Raw genomic sequence first — 17,214 nt, 5'->3', positions numbered from 1 at the left:
CGCAACGACTTCTTTATATCAATTTTCCAAATTGTGTCTTGACTAATTTGTGGAAATACCCTAGGCGATCACCCGCCTCAAATTTGTGTTTTAAGAGAAAAACTCAGACGGATCGACTATAATCATCCACGATTGTCAAAAGTAGTTTGCCCAAGAGAGCGAGGGAGTTTTGTACCTTTTCCATATGCCACAATGTAACAATTCAAAACATTCTTTGCTTTTAATAGAACTCATTGGAAAAGGTAATCGAGTGTGTTTTCAAGTTTGTAAAACAAAATTGCAAAAACAGTTTAATCAAACACCTCTTTGATTAATTGGAAAAATAACTCAAAACCAATTATGTTTTTCTGCATAATATCATGCCTCGATATCTATACATATATATATACTCCTAAAACTACCAACTTGTACAATTAGATCACAATTAGGAAACTAGAAACCGACTTGTTTATGATTTCCTAAAAACTAGGTTAGTCTCCAAGTCCTACTCGACTTAGGATTCCAACAATCACCCCCTAATCTCTAAGTCCTTCTAGAGAATTCTTCAAATCCGATCCGGTTTTAGAACGCGGACTCGTCGCTGTCGTCACATTCCGATAAATCACCTTCTTGTAATTTTTGGAGTCGTTCCGGACATTCAGAAGCAAAGTGACCCGGTTTGTCACACCGAAAACAAATCACCTTAGATCGGTCCTTTTCCCTATTTTTCCGATTTTTATCACAACAACAATTACATTTTTTGTAATTATTGGAATTGGGTTGAGACAAATCAAATTGTTATTGGGTTTTTGTCCTTGTGGGCTATTATTTGATTTGGGACCATTTAAACCACCCGATCCATATGACCCAAATCCGGATCCATTGTTTTGACTATATCCTCCCTATCCACCAGCCCCTTTCCATTTTCCTTTCGCTCCACCGTGAGACCTTGATGCACAAGCACCTCCTGACGACGACACTCCTCCATCTCCAGTCGATTTCACAAATAATACCCTCGATTGATCATTCTTATCGGCATCCTCTTCCTTTATTCTTTCTTCATATGCCTTCAATCGACCCACCACGTCTTCAAACCCCACCGTTTTTAAATCCAGTACATGTTCAAGAGATGCAATGATGTGAATGAAGTTTCTGGGTAATGATTTGAGGAATTTCTTCACCAATTTTGATTCCTCAATCGTTTCTCCTAATGCCGACGATGTAGACGCGATTCCGGATAACTTTCCGGCAAAGCTGTCAATTGTCTCTGATTCCAGCATCTTCAATCGATCGAATTCTGACATTAAGGTTTGTAATCTTGCTTCTTTGACTCTATTAGCACCCATATTACATGTTCTAATCGCTTCCCACAACTTCTTGGCTGAATCTTGATCTTCAATCTGCATTATGAGGTTTTCTGGTAGGGCTTGGTACAGTAGACCTACGGCGAGACAATCCTTCTCTTCGTTGACTTCAGTTACTGGATCAATCACAGTCCAGGCTTTCTGGATACGCAAGATAACTTTCATACACATTGCCCATACGGTGTAATTCGTTGATGTGAGCTTAGGACATAAGATTGTGGTTGTCCCAACCTCCTTCACTCTCGCCGGAGGAGGTTGTGCACCATCTTCTCCATCCAACATGTTGACCTAGTAACAACCTCGTTCTCACAGCCTTCGGTTCCTTGGCTCTGATACCAATTCAAGGTTGTAAAACAAAATTGCAAAAACAGTTTAATCATACACCTCTTTGATTAATTGGAAAAATAACTCAAAACCAATTATGTTTTTCTGCATAATATCGCCTCGATATCTATACATATATTTACTCCTAAAACTACCGACTTGTAGAATTAGATCACAATTACGAAACTAGAAACCGACTTGTTTATGATTTCCTAAAAACTAGGTTAGTCTCCAAGTCCTACTCGACTTAGGATTCCAACATGTTTGGCTTTTGCACACGAATCACAATCCATAGTCTTAAAGGAAGCATTTTTAACAAAATCAAGATCGGACAGTTTATCATTAGAAGTATGGCCTAGCCTCTTGTGTCATACCTCCATTGAAGCCATCATAGCCTTTCTTTTATTTTCCACCATCTTAATCCAATATAGACCATGTTTGCATTTACCCCTTCCAATTAATTCCCTCGAATGCAAGGCCTGCATGAAACAGAAATCTGGAAAGAAAGTCACTGAACGTTGATGATCCTTTGACAAGCAGCTTACCAATAGTAGATTGCACCTAAACTTTTTTTTTGTTGAAAAAGACAAAGTCTCAGCAAACGATTACACTTAAACTTTGGAACATGCAGAACTCCTTTAATAGTGGTTCCATTGGGTACATGACAATTTCATTTACCTTCAACAAGTATGGAATCACCATTTTGTATCATTACAGGAGGTTCTGGATACCATTTTGTTTTCAAGCCATTCAGCTCGATGTGTTATGTGTTCGATAGAACCGGAATCCACTATCTAGCCATTATCATCTCTATCTTTACACACCATGTTGGCTTCTAGAAGTAGTTCATCCTTTGGCGAGTTTTTCTTTGCAATATAGGTTAAGAGAGCACAATATTGTTCAAAATCCGAACTTGCTATAGGACTCGAGTTTGGGTCGAAAGCATAGTATTCGGAATCATCAATGTAGCATGGAGAATTGGTGCCAACATGGTTTTCTTCGATCTTCTTTCCGGATGATTGTTCATCCCCCATGGCTGCCAGCTAGGAACAGATAACGTGATGGAGAGGAAAATCAGGAGGAGGTAATTATGCAATCCAATATACTCATCATTAAACGTGTATAATGCACGTACATTTGGGCCTATACTGGGCTAACTATCATCGCTAATAAATAAATGTTTTATGTCACATGTCATATTCTCATTCAATACAGCACATGATATTTTTTTAATTTTTTCAATTTTATTAAAATTCACTTTGCAAATTATGATTTTATTTACTTTTTTACAAATCAAAAAATATAATAAAAAATTATTGTGTTTTAAAACAATTAAAGCAATTTAAAGAAAGTAGCCTCTCTCCTTCAAGTCTCACGATTAACTTAAAATAAATCTTCCTACTTTCCAAACACAATTTTCGGGCAATCCATTTCAATTTCGTCTCACGTAGTCAGTGTATTAACTTAAAATAAGTCTTCCTAATTTTCAAACACATATTGATCACAACTCAATTATGTATAACTACAATCTCATTCATCTATCACGTTTTCTTGAAAGATTGAGTTTACAGCATCAAGTTCATCATCACATATTGATCCACCAACATCTACTAGATGGTGTAAACAATCCTTTTTATTTTAATGATTAGTTCATTTCTAAATCATTTGATTCTTTTTTATGTGGACATTTTATCTAAAATTTACGTATGTCATCAAAACTTCATTTTATCGTCCCCAAAATCACAGCAAAATGTAAATCCTTTCCTAATTTATGGAAATTTTGTATTTCAGTTCATATATTTACTCAATCTAATTTTTGAATCATACAAAGCAATGAATTCCAATCGATAAACATCATTCTTTCATCACAGTTAGCCGATTCTTTATTTTGAAGTTAAATTCCTGATATCACATTCTGACGACATAAAAAACTACACCAGGTATGTAGTTCAACTTATTTGTTGTTTCAGAACATGTGGCGTATTGCGATTGCACATTTAAAAACAAATTTTCTTCTCACAAATGTTCGAGTGAATGAAAAGTATTAAAAACGATATTCTTATGTTCAAAATTGAAACTTGGTGATCATTGGCATAAACACAAACACCTGGTGTGTATCGAATGCAATCGATACAAATCAATACAAATAGACAAAAACGAAGCTTATCAAGCCTAATTTCAATTGATGCAATCAAAAAGAACCATAAGATGATTAACAAGAACATTCCATTACCAAAACAAGATAGTTTCATTTCAATTTCAGAACTTTTCAGCTAGAAGGTAATTACATCAGGGATCCCAAAAACCAACGAAAACCAGATTGCTAAAGATACTAACAGACCAAGACAATCTAACCGCTAGTGAACTTTGTCACAGCCTTGGTACCTTCAGACACAGCATGCTTAGCCAACTCACCGGGAAGTACAAGTCTGACTGCAGTTTGAATCTCCCTGGAAGACAGAGTGTTCTTCTTGTTGTACCTTGCAAGCTTAGATGCCTCTTGAGCGAGCTTCTCGAAAATGTCGTTGATGAATGAGTTCATGATGCCCATCGCCTTACTAGAGATACCAATGTCAGGGTGAACCTGCTTCAAAACCTTGAAGATGTAGATCTTGTAGGTCTCGACTGATTTCTTGTGTCTCTTCTTCTTCTTATCTGCTCCCGCAGCCGATGCGTCTTTCGGGAGTTTCTTCTCTGCCTTGGGCTTCTTCTCCGCTGGTGCCTTCTCAGCCGGAGCCTTCTCCGCTACTGGTTTCTTTCCGGCAGCTGCCTTGGGTGCCATTGATACAGTTGGAGGGAAAATGGAAATAGAGAAAGATGTGTTTGTAGTAGATGAATTCGAAAGGTAGGATGCTTTTGTTGGCGTATTGGGATGTGTTTATATAGCCTGTGTAAAACCGATCTGATTGGTTAGATTAGACTAACGCGGATCGTGATTACTGGCCGTTGATTGCTATCAAAACTATTTGAAAAAAAAAAAAAAAAAAAAAAGGTCCCTAATAATCTGATTGAAAAAATGTTGCTATTTTAGAGAGAACGCTGCTATCAAATTATTTAAGAAACAAAAATCAAAATTGATTCAAATGTTAATTGTATGGTCCAGTTATTTTTTTTACATAAAATGTCCGTAATAATCGTCCGTGCAGTTAAATAGATTTACCTAAAATGCCAGGTAATTGCATTTTTCAGAAAAATAAACCTAAGATATAACTTACAAATACACATACATGAAAAGAAGGGAAAAAGAAAACAATGTTGCACAGGTATATATGCTTCTTCAGTTCTTCTCTCTACTATCTTGAAGCTTCCTATCCTCACGCACAAAGTACAACATCTAGGGATCTATGACTTTCCTTACAATGAGCATGCTTATGCTCATCAATCATCCTCTCAAGAGTATACTCTCAAAACATAGCTTCTTAAACTTGAGATGAAGCTGTTGGATTAATGTCTAAGTCCATAACTATTTTTGTATGTACTTGACCCGATGGTGTATGGTCATTTTGGGTTGTCATCATCAAAGCAACTTGATAGGATGAATTATGGAGATAAATGATTAAATATGATTTATTAATATATTATAAGAATAATATATTAAAGGAGAAATCATATTGTTTAATTAATATTAGTCAATAATTAATTGGTAATTAGTTTTGTGACTAAAAGAGATTAATTAAACTTAAGGGACTGGAATTGTAATTATAAGATAATTGCAATTTGGGCCATGCATTGCCTTATATTAAGGGGTGGACGAATTCTATGGGGAAACCCATGAGAAATCGTCCAAGGCCTTAAGGAAAGGGGGTCCATGGGTTGCTTAGGGCTTAAACATCCAAATTAGGGTTTCCTTGTTAGATAACCTTAATAGCCTAACTATATATACATTCCTTATGACCCAAAAACGGGGCTAAGCTTCCTTCTAGGGTTTCCACACGTTTTGGGCAGCCTCCATCCTCTCTCCTCTTCATCTTCTTGCTCTTGGTGTTTGTGAACCATTAGAGGGGTGACATTTGTGACTCTAAGCTTTCTAAAGTCAATACAAGGAGGAATTGGATTGTTATTACTACATAACAATCAAGGTAATGTATTAAACCCATTCTTATGTTAATATGATTACTTGTATGCTAGAATTAGGGTTTATAGTCTTGGATAACTTGCATGTACAATAGAGAAACCTAGATCCAAGCATTAGGGTTTGTATGAGCAGATAGGATGTTCTTATGACCAAAACCTATCAGAAGCCTGATGAAATAACTTCCACATATCTCTTACGTGCTCAAGAGTATTCTGATCCACTTGCCAACATTTGTGAACCGGTTAAAGAAAACGATATTGTCATGCTTATTATTTTAGATCTCCATGAAGAATACAATGGACTTAAGTCCAACCTTCTTGCTCAATAAACCCCCACCTCCTTCTAAGACCTTAACGGCCTCCTTGTTGATCATGACTTCATGATCAGGGAAACCAACCGCATCGCGGCCCCTGTTCATACGTTTGTTGCCACCACCGCCAATCGGTCCACCTCCTCCTCAACTACCTTACCAAGTGATCAATTGCAAACTCTTCAACAACTTCTCAACCAACTTGGTTAACAACAAAACTATGCCCCATCCTCAAGCCCTCAGGCTTCTACACCACCTGCACTCGAGCTTCTCATGGCCGCGAATCCAACAACATACGAGGCCGGGGCAGCCTCTGACACTCATCAGGGGGAATCAGACTCAAATCCCATGGGCTTTTTTACAAAATACAGTTTTTGGCACATGTAATTGGTGCGATATTGGGCACATTCCCTCCCGATGTCCCAACTGAGATCCTAATACCATGCGTATGCGCTCACAACCTACTACTAACTTTACATAAAATTGATCTCAAACTACTACATGGCACCCGGATATTGGCTAAAGCAACCATGTATCTCACGATCTCTCCTCGCTAAACAGTCACACTATAACGTCCCAAAATTCTAAGTAAAAAAAAATTAAACCGATAAAATCAACCATTCATTCATTCATTTCCAAAACCCATCAAGTATAAAATAGTATTAATAGTTATTAGATTACAAATAGAGTCATAAAATGCATAACATCTGTAGATGCGATGCAATCACGTCGAACTCTTCCCTTTGGAACCAGAAGTACCTGGAACATTTTAAACATAAACTGTAAGCACAAAGCTTAGTGAGTTCCCCAAAATACCATATATCATACATACAACGGGCCTCTTCTGACATCCATCAGGACTCACCCGACATTAGGCCCCACTCAGTACAGATCTGTCAGTAACATGCAATATACCCCGCCCAACACATTCATCAGGCATCGCCTAGCATCAGGCCCCGCCCAGTATACATATATACACATACAATATATGCAAGAGTTACACAGACAACTAGAATTCTAGTAACAATAATCAATGGGCTGGCATGGGTGCCTTCAACCCGCTAAACCACTATGAGAAGACTCACCTCAATTTGGAGATATATGAATCACACACGCCTGTGCCACATGTGACTTAGCATATTCACTTCATAGCTAGCTCACATTACTAAGAGTCTCACAAAGCATAAAGCAAGCAACATTCAAACAATGGAAAATCTAAGCATCATATTCCAATCAAACCATTCTATCCTCTAATCAGGAATTTGTACATGTAATTCAAAGGCTCATACAATCAGGCATAACCTAAACATGTTATCCTATCACTGGCTGATCAGTACTATCATGCACCTCATTGAGCACATACATCATGCATATAAGGCATCCTTCCTAGATCCTTATCCCTAATATAGCATGCAGTTCTCATAATCATATCATAACATATCATATCATAACATGTATGGGTATCTTGGGGAAAACTTACTTGAGCTCGGCTTATTGCACGCATCACACACCTTGTTCTTTTCAAAGTTATTTTCTTTTCAAACCTCTTTTATAAAATGATTTTACTTTTGAAAATTTTCATAGCAAGTCCCTAGTTTGAGTTGAGACACACCCGAGAGTGTTCCCGAATCCCTCAAACCAAGGCTCTGATACCAACTTGTATCATCCAAAAAACACAGTCTAAAAATTTAATTTTAAATCATTAATAAAACCATATTTATCTCTCAACGTATAAAAATCATAAACTATGTATCTCAAAAGTATCATAACATCTGTTAAATATATCAGAGTATAAACATCTCATGCATAACAAATGGTGTGTGCACTGCAACCTTCCTGAGCTCTTCTTTCGAAAACCAAGGTACCTGAAAACAAAACTGAAAATTGTAAGCACAAAGCTTAGTGAGTCCCCCATACTACCACATACCATATACAGGCCTTGCCCGCTACATCGGGCCCCGCACGGGATCGGACCGAAATCCGGTATTCATATAAACACAAAAATAATGCAAATAACATAAACATATAACAACACATACTGGGCCTTCTCCACTATGTCAGGCCCCGCCCGGCATCGGGCCGAAGTCCGGAATACATATCATAGCAACAAGCACATAATATATATAACATATAACATAATAACATAACAAACTTCCTCGGGCTGGCCCCGACATCGGACTGAAGTTTGACACACATAACATATAAGCTATTTTTACATCAGGCTTGCCCCAGAATACATAACACATAACATGCATGAATCACAATGAAATAAAGCATACATATACTTTTCTCGAAACCGCCATGACATTGGACCGAAGCCCGAAACATATAAGCTGCATCGGGCTAACCCCGGCATCGGGTCTAAGCTAAACATATACTAACATACATAAACGGGCTGACATTGGCGCCTGCGACCCGTTCCTACTAGAGGAAAATTCACCTCACACTGCTGAAGTCGTGCTGATAAAACCCTAGCTGCTGGATGACAGATTCCCGAATTTGGCAACATCAAAATAACACCCAAATAATAATTGGGTTTCATCACATATACTCATAAGTCCATGCTTGGGGTAAAATATTGCGTTACCCCTATCTGAGCTTGATTCAAGCCCAATGCCCAATCCAAATGCCCAAAAGTCAACTACGAGCCAAAGCCAAACATATGGCCCAATTTTCCAAAATAGGCCCAAACCTTTACAAGGTATTATGCTAAGGCCCAAATCATTTAGTGCGGTCCAAACATTTGGCATTTCTAATGGCCCAATATCTCCTAATCATAAAGGCCCAAACTATGGCCCATATATGGCCTAATTTTCCAAATTAGGCCCAAACCCTCATATGGGCCTTACCCTAAAGCCCATCAACATATTCTAGTCCACATGATTATTCTCGGATGGCCCATCCATATCCCAATCATCAAAGCCCAATAGAAAGGTCCAACTCAAAGCCCAAGTGAAATTATGGTTTAACATAAAATGACGTTTAGGGTTAAGTGTTTCTCACTTAACCCATTAAGGACTTATTCCATTAAGTCCATCACTCTTCTAAATAAATCATATGGTATGATTGGGTGTAATTCACAAATTCCATTCCAATGGCCCAAATGTGGGTCCCGATAAGTCCAAGCCCATATATCCAAAATTAGGGTTTTTAAACCCTAATCAGGGTTTCCAATCCAATCATAACCCAATAGGACCAAAAGTTAAGTCCTTAGATCTATTAGGGTTCATTAGGCCCATTAGGGTTTCACTGGGCCCGTTAGCCACATATTTGGTCTTTTGGTCAGTTAGGGCTTCATTGGTCCCATTAGGGTTTCATTGAGCCTACTAGGGTTTCAGTAGGCACATTCTGTCCAAGCATCCCAAACAATTCAAACACATCAAGCACACCGCCACCCAACACGATGGCTGGTGGCGGCAGGAGGGGGCAGGCACCACTTCACGGTGGTGGTTAGGGTTTCTTTTCATTATTCCAATTCATAATTACATTTTACAATATTAAATCTCAAATAAACACACCCACCCACTAAGATACACACACACGGTGGTACATGGTGGCGGTGGCTTTTCTTGATTTCCTGGCTAAACGAAACACACACACACACTCATAGAAGAAATACACGCACATACACATTTTCATGCTTGCAGTGGATCCAGCCACCCACCTGCTGGTGTACGGTGGCGGTGGTGACACAAAGCGGCGGGCAACAGTTTCGAAACAGCGACGTCATGCGGTGGGGATGAGTTTCCATCCGATTTCTGGCCAAGTAAAGATCTACACAACATTATCCTTACAAGATACGATCATAAACACCACAAATCACACACACAACCACCGCCACATGGTGGCTAGTAGCGGCAGAAAGATGTGCACGGCAGCAGCAACCATGGTTGGCAGCCATAGTGGTTTTTCCTTAGGTTTTCGGGCCAATCAAGCATCCACAAGCACCTCATGGTTCCAACAACACCACTCATCAATTCCAGGCACGAAGCCACAACTTTCAACCACCGTCTAGGAGACTGGGGAGGCTGAAACGAGCAAAACGAAGACCATGGGCCCACTGGCGCCAACAACTGAGGAACGTGGCATCAATCCGCCGAGAACAACGAAGGGGGAGAAATAAACAGTGGTAGACGTCCTTACCCGGAGATTCCTGGTCACTCAAGACCACACAAAAACAAATAAGTCTCGTTCGTCGGTCTCTAGCGGTCACGCGGGCTGCACTCACGTCTCCCATGGCGGCACAGTGGCGGTGACATTCATTGGTGAAGTAGTGGCAACAACTGGAGCTAAAGTAATGAAGATGGTGGCTGAAAGTGTAGATAGGGTTAGGGTTTAGGTAATGTAACAGGAGGAAGAAGACTTCGAGTTTAAATCCCACTCCAATCAAACCTTTGCCCATTTTTACAAGTTTAGTCCCTCCCCTTTAGGATCTTTTCAAATCAACTCCAATAGTTACAATTCTACCCCTCCCCTACAAATTATTCTCAAATAAAGTCCATATGTTACCATTCAACCCCTAAGCCTCCAAAATCTCTTCAAATTAAGTCCCAATAATTCACAAATTAGTCCCTACCTTCATAAATATTTACGAAACTGATCCGAAACTTTCACTTTAACCCCTGACTTCTAAGACTGTAACCTTTGGCTCCCGAAAACCAACACCCCACTAAAAATTATGGATCTTAGGGCTAATATTCATACTAATTTTATCTATTTATTTATTTAATAAACAGGGTGTTAAATTACTCACAAAGGTTAAGAAATGATGTATTATTGTTGGATATGTTATTGAATACTTCTTCCATACACTTTGCCACCACCCTGTTCTTCAAGATACCACCTTCTAAGGGAGAAATAAGCTCATAAATGATACCAAGACTCAAAATAAGTGACAGGATGATAGGTTTTCAAGATAGAGGCTCAATAGGGTGGAGGCTCATGGTAAGAAGGACCCCCAAGGGGTTAAGGACCTTAAATAAGGCTCAAAACCACCAAAATATGGTTTTTACTCTATGGTGGTACGCCCATCGTAACTACCCAAAAAAGCAACTTCCTCAGCCCAGTACACCTAACGTACTCCTAGTGTACGCCCAACATATTGCCAACTCTTTTCTTCCAACCTAACTTCAAATAACCATAACTTCTTCGTCTTGCAGCTTAACTTCAAACGACCATAAATTTTTCGTCCCATCTCTATTTTCGATGATCTTTATATCCATTGAAACGTGTCTATGAGTCTAAAACTCTATCTAGTTACTTATGACTAAAACCATCTTGAACTAAAATCTTTAATTTGTGCAAGAAACCCAAAACATTACATATCCCACTTTACCCATCTGCTTCCATTCAACATTTCAAGGTTTAAATTAGTTATCCAACACCATTAAGATCCAAAAGAGTCTAATATAAATTCCCTTGAAACCCAAGGGCTTACATGGTCGAATTACGATCCATAAACCCTGAATTAAGAAACGTCCTAAAACAGGATGTTACATACATATACCATACTTTTGTGAGGATGCTCTTCATGTTGGCAATGGTATGGTTTTACCTATTCTTTATATTGGTTCTGCTAATTCTTATTCACCCTAAAAACATTTTTTTATCCAATATTCTTCATGTATAGGAAATTAAAAAGAAACTATTTTCCTTTAAAAAAGTTTTGTGTAGAGAGTAATGTTTTCTTTGAATTTCACTCATCTTTTTTTGTTGTAAAGGACAATATTACCAAAACTACCCTCCTCATTGTTGGATTAGGTGTCTAAGCCCATAACTATAATTGGTATGTACTTGAACTGATAGCAATACAGTCCTTTTGGGTTGCCCTCAAACCTAGCAACCGGACAAGGAAATTATGAAATGAGAGATATTGATTTATTATAAGATTAATAAATTAATATAAATGAATTTATTAATATGTTAAAAGATTAATATATTAATTAGGAATCACTATGTTTAATTAATAGTTAGCCATAAATTAATCATAATTAATTTTGGGGTTAATAGTGTTAATTATAAAGTGCAGGGACTAGTTTACAATTATCAGATAGTTGAGTGGAAGGCTCCAGAACCTCCATGGAAGGAGGTGGACGAAATCTATAGGGAAACCCTAAGGATTTCGTCCAAGGGGTTTTAGATAAGGCCTTTGGATTTGCTTAGGCCCCAAGCAAAGGAGTATCAGGGTTTTCCCTAAACCCTAGATCCTTCAGCTATATAAGGAGCCTCCCATCTCCTAAATTTGGTGACTCCTTCTTTGAAGAAACCCTAGGGCCAAAATTGCATACTCCTTCTACCCTCTCTCCTTCAAGTTTCCTTCTTGCTAATTCTTGGGTGTGATTCCATTAGAGGCGTTACATTTGTGGTGCTAAGCTTCCAAGAAGATCAAGATCAAGATTAAGAGGATTGTCAATTGTTTGCTATAACAATTGAAAGGTATGTAACTCCTAAACCCTAGTTTGTTATTTTTGAAAATAGTCACTCTCCTCTAGGGTTCTTGTTTTGCAATTCAAAGTTATATGTTCAATAGTTAAAACATAGATCCAAAGTAGGTTGCATGTGAACTTAGGAATTGTTTTCTAGTCTATTAGTTTTACCTAAAACCCATCACCCATGGGTCCAAGTGACAATGGACTCTACTCCATCCATCTTCCGTCCTTCCAGCGTCTTCCCAAAGTTGAATACACTAGTTCTAGATCTTCTTCTGATATCTTGCATTAACGGCTAGGGCACCTTCGTTCATAACTTTTGAATTTTATGTGTTCTAAATATCATCTTCATGTTTCTAGCAAATCTCCATATTCTTTTTGTAATGCGTGTCATATTGGGAATAAAGGAAAACGTGGTTTACAAAACAATGCTCTAAGCAGAAAAAAAAATTAACAACTAAATGATTAGGGAACATGCAACCTAAGGAGACGGTATTCCACCAGGTGAAGAGTCTCTAAAAAATCTAGTCAACTTCGTATAGGAGATGGTATTCTTACAGAATCAACTACCAAAGATCTATCAGCAAGAGCGATTGTCAACAAGCACAACACATGACATAAATGACTTCATTTTCAATATGGCACCTGGAACTACAATAGTTTATCAAATTGTTGATTCGATTGAGTTAAATGAAAATCAAACGTTAGAATTTGAAAGTTTTTATCCACCCGAGTATCTCAGTAAGCTGAACTTTCCAAGCATACCTCCACACATATTATCACGGAAAGTTAACACTCAAATTATGTTAGTTAGAAACTTAAACCAACGTGAAGGATTATGCAATGAAACACGTCTAATTGTCTCACACTTACTGCCACTCCTAATAGAAGCAACTATAATGACCAAAACATCCATTGGAAAACGGGTGTAGTTGCCACGTATAAAATTCATTCACAAAAGCCCTAATTTTCCTTTTACATTCATTAGAAAACAATATACAATCAGAGTTTGTTACGCCATGACTATTAACAAAAGTCAAGGTCAGTTTTTGAAAAAAAAATTGACGTTTACTTACCTAAACCTGTTTTCAGGCATGGTCAACTATACGTTGCATTATCTCGTGCGACATCTCCAGATTCGATCAAAATTGTAACATATCCCAATACTCACACATCACATACCAAAACAAATAATGTTGTTTTTAAAGATTTTTTTACACAATGTAGATAGTAATGAGGTGGAACTCCTTATCAAACTCATTAAATTTAGCCTATATTACATCATTCATTTATGGTGACTTTACGTTACAACATTTCTATATATAAAAAACATTTATACTACTTTTTTAATAACCTCATGTGTATTACTGATTCAACTTTAACAGCAACAGTATGTCCGAGACACTTACAACTATTTCCGAGTTACACTATGGGTCTACTGGAACAAGGGTTGAAGTACGAATAATTCACATATGGACACCACAATATTGTACGTATGAAACATGGTATCTAGGATTTGACAAATATGTAAGTTTCTAATGAAATTTAAACATTCTTACAATCTATACTATGTATCTTACATTTATACTTCACTACTCAGGGTGATGCAATCCAAATATTAGGTCAGAGAAAAGATCAAGGATATCTACAATTTGTTTTCCAGGTTTCTAAATGTTATGCAATTTGTAAATATGGATGTGGAGAACCTGATTCCTTTCAAAATTGGATAGACAACATAATATATATGGCTGTTGGAATGGCTTCCTCCATCACACTACTTCTGGACACTGGTATAATTCCTTGGAACTGATTTCACTTTATATCAAAATCCCAAATCCCTGACTTTGTTGACCAATCGCTAGGTAAACAGTTTAACTAACACTTATTACACAAATACAATGTTTAGTCTTTTACAAATACAAACCAATTGTTCCAACTTACCACAACACAAATTACCTATGCAGACTTTTTAGGAGTTTTCGTGAAGTTTAGAAACTGCTTAAAAAAAACGGTGAACCATTACTCCTTATAATTTTGAAGAATAATTTGTAAGTATTTTTTATTTTCTAATATATTATACCCTTTACTCACATTTATAATATGTATGTACCATATAAGTTTGACCGCGTTGCAATTGAAAATGAAGTTATTCCTGTTGTAATTGCTGTGACAAATGTTAAAATCTCAAACGTTGGAAGTACACACAACACAACACCATCTCAGATAAAAAAAAAGTAACCCATTGAAATACGTAAACAAATTTAACCATACCCCTAAAACACTTTAACGTTACATACACATTGATGCTTGGAACAACGAGTGCAAGTCATGTTTACATTAACCCACAAGTTCCAGAAACAAAGACACTACTAGAAACGTACAGTCAAACATATACATTACTGTCCTTTATGATAAACATTTATAGTCGCTGATTCAAAATAATTGCAGTTACGCGAACAATCCAACTCTTTCAGCTACAATACAAGCTCCTACAATATCACTATTTGACATGAATAGAAAAGTTCACTCCGATTTGTTGGTGCACACCTCATACATTATTGCATGCTTCAAATTATACTTACTACACATATACAACAATAATGTTAAAACCATAATTGCAGGAGAAACCTTCACTGTAATCGCATCCATAGTACATTTCAGCTTTGTATATACCTGGTATCAGGTGCTCTTTCCAAAATACAAAAGACCCACACTGAAACAAGGAAATACTTGGTTTTGTACCTCAAACAGCTAATAATCCAAACTATGTGTGAGTAACTTCATCCATATAAATATTGAAACTTTAATTTCATATTAACATCCACCATTTTGAAAACTGTGTACAGTTACAAACTCTTAACAACCATCACCGATTCCAGTGACTCAATGAATGTAACTTTGTCCGACAATGCTATGCAAAAACTGACTGGTACAACAGCAGACAAGCACATACAAGAAAAAGAGCACAATAACAGAAAAAAATTACCACCTACCATTACTAAGTTCAAAGGTCTATCTAAAAAAATGGTTGTTCAAATGATGAAAACCTCGACCACAAATAAAACTCGGTTTGTTGTGAACACTGATAATCCTCTGACAAGCAGCCTATCGACAGTAGATTGCACCTAAACTTTGGAAAATGCAAAACTCCTTTAATAGTGGTTCCATTGGGTAAATGACAATTTCCTTTACCTTCAACAGGTATGGAATCACCATTTGGTAGCATTACAGGAGGTTTAAGAGTGGATACCATTTTGTTTTCAAGCCAATCGGCACAATTTGTTATGTGTTCGTTACACACGGAACGGAATCCACTATCCAACCATTATCCTCTCTATCTTTACACGCCATGTTGGCTTCTAGAAGTAGCTCATCCTTTGACGAGTTTTTTATTTGCATTATTAGCGTAAGAGAGCACAATATTGTTGAGAATTCGAACCAGGTATAGGAGAAGTATTAAAAACGACATTCTTATGTTCAAAATTGAAACTGGGTGATCCTTGGCGTAAACACAAACACCTGGTGTGTGTCGAATGCAGTTGATACAAAACAGTACAAATAGATAAAAACCAGGACTATCAAGCCTAATTTCATTTGATGCAATCAAAAAGAAACATAAGATGATTAACAAGAACATTCCATTACCAAAACAAGATAGTTTCATTTCAATTTCAGAACTTTTCAGCTAGAAGGTAATTACATCGGGTATCCCAAAAACCAACGAAAACCAGATTGCTAAAGATGCTAACAGACCAAGAAAATCTAACCGCTAGTGAACTTTGTCACAGCCTTGGTACCTTCAGACACAGCATGCTTAGCCAACTCCCCGGGAAGGACAAGTCTGACTGCAGTTTGAATCTCCCTCGAAGACAGAGTGTTCTTCTTGTTGTACCTTGCAAGCTTAGATGCCTCTTGAGCGAGCTTCTCGAAAATGTCGTTGATGAATGAGTTCATGATGCCCATCGCCTTACTAGAGATACCAATGTCAGGGTGAACCTGCTTCAAAACCTTAAAGATGTAGATCTTGTAGGTCTCGACCGATTTCTTGTGTCTCTTCTTCTTCTTATCTGCTCCCGCAGCCGATGCATCTTTCGGGAGTTTCTTCTCTGCCTTGGGCTTCTTCTCAGCCGGAGCCTTTTCCGCTACCGGTTTCTTTCCGGCAGCTGCCTTGGGCGCCATTGATACAGTTGGAGGGAAAATGGAAATAAAGAAAGATGTGTTTGTAGTAGATGAATTCGAAAGGCAGGATGCGTTTGTTGGCTTATTGGGATGTGTTTATATAGCCTGTGTAAAACCGATCTGATTGGTTAGATTAGACTAACGCGGATCGTGATTACTGGTCGTTGATTGCTATCAAAACTATTTGAAAAAAAAGGTCCCTAAAATGGTACAGTTAACAAAAAGTTGAAAATTTCGAGAAAAAATGTTGCTATTTTAGAGAGAACGCTGCTGCTATCAAATTATTTAGGAGGTGTTTGGATTAAATTTTTTGTTTATTGTTTATAGCTTATTTGTGATGGGAATAAGCAATAAGTATGGGGAGGGATGCTTATTAAAATTAGCTTATTTAGCCTAATAAATTGGATTTTATCCAAACACTTAAATTAACTTATTGTGGGAATAAACAATAAACATTTCTCTTTTTCCTATCCAAACACCCCCTTAAGAAACAAAATTCAAAACTGATTTAAATGTTAAAGGTATGGTCAAATTATTTTTTTTACATAAATTGTC

The 17,214-nt window shown here is 37.5% G+C and overlaps 2 protein-coding genes across 2 annotated transcripts; both read right to left on the bottom strand.

Annotated features, from left to right (window-relative positions):
• Positions 1 to 3,896: 3,896 nt before the first annotated feature.
• Positions 3,897 to 4,512, bottom strand: LOC145008755 (histone H2B.3-like). The gene has a single exon (XM_078967364.1). It carries the CDS (start codon positions 4,447 to 4,449, stop codon positions 4,018 to 4,020), a length of 432 nt encoding a protein of 143 aa, XP_078823490.1. The 5' UTR covers positions 4,450 to 4,512; the 3' UTR covers positions 3,897 to 4,017.
• Positions 4,513 to 16,121: 11,609 nt separating this feature from the next.
• Positions 16,122 to 16,743, bottom strand: LOC145008756 (histone H2B.3-like). The gene has a single exon (XM_078967365.1). It carries the CDS (start codon positions 16,657 to 16,659, stop codon positions 16,243 to 16,245), a length of 417 nt encoding a protein of 138 aa, XP_078823491.1. The 5' UTR covers positions 16,660 to 16,743; the 3' UTR covers positions 16,122 to 16,242.
• Between the last annotated feature and the right edge of the window lie 471 nt (positions 16,744 to 17,214).

The sequence above is a fragment of the Lactuca saligna genome, chromosome 8 (genome assembly GCF_052625555.1).
Source record: "Lactuca saligna cultivar CGN05327 chromosome 8, ASM5262555v1, whole genome shotgun sequence".
Classification (NCBI taxonomy): domain Eukaryota; kingdom Viridiplantae; phylum Streptophyta; class Magnoliopsida; order Asterales; family Asteraceae; genus Lactuca; species Lactuca saligna.
Note: the sequence above shows the minus strand (reverse complement) of the source record. Positions and strands in the feature narration are given on the sequence as shown.

Bases quoted from the DNA above. Each gene is read 5' to 3' on its own strand.
- LOC145008755 (XM_078967364.1), bottom strand. From the start codon at position 4,449: ATGGCACCCAAGGCAGCTGCCGGAAAGAAACCAGTAGCGGAGAAGGCT.
- LOC145008756 (XM_078967365.1), bottom strand. From the start codon at position 16,659: ATGGCGCCCAAGGCAGCTGCCGGAAAGAAACCGGTAGCGGAAAAGGCT.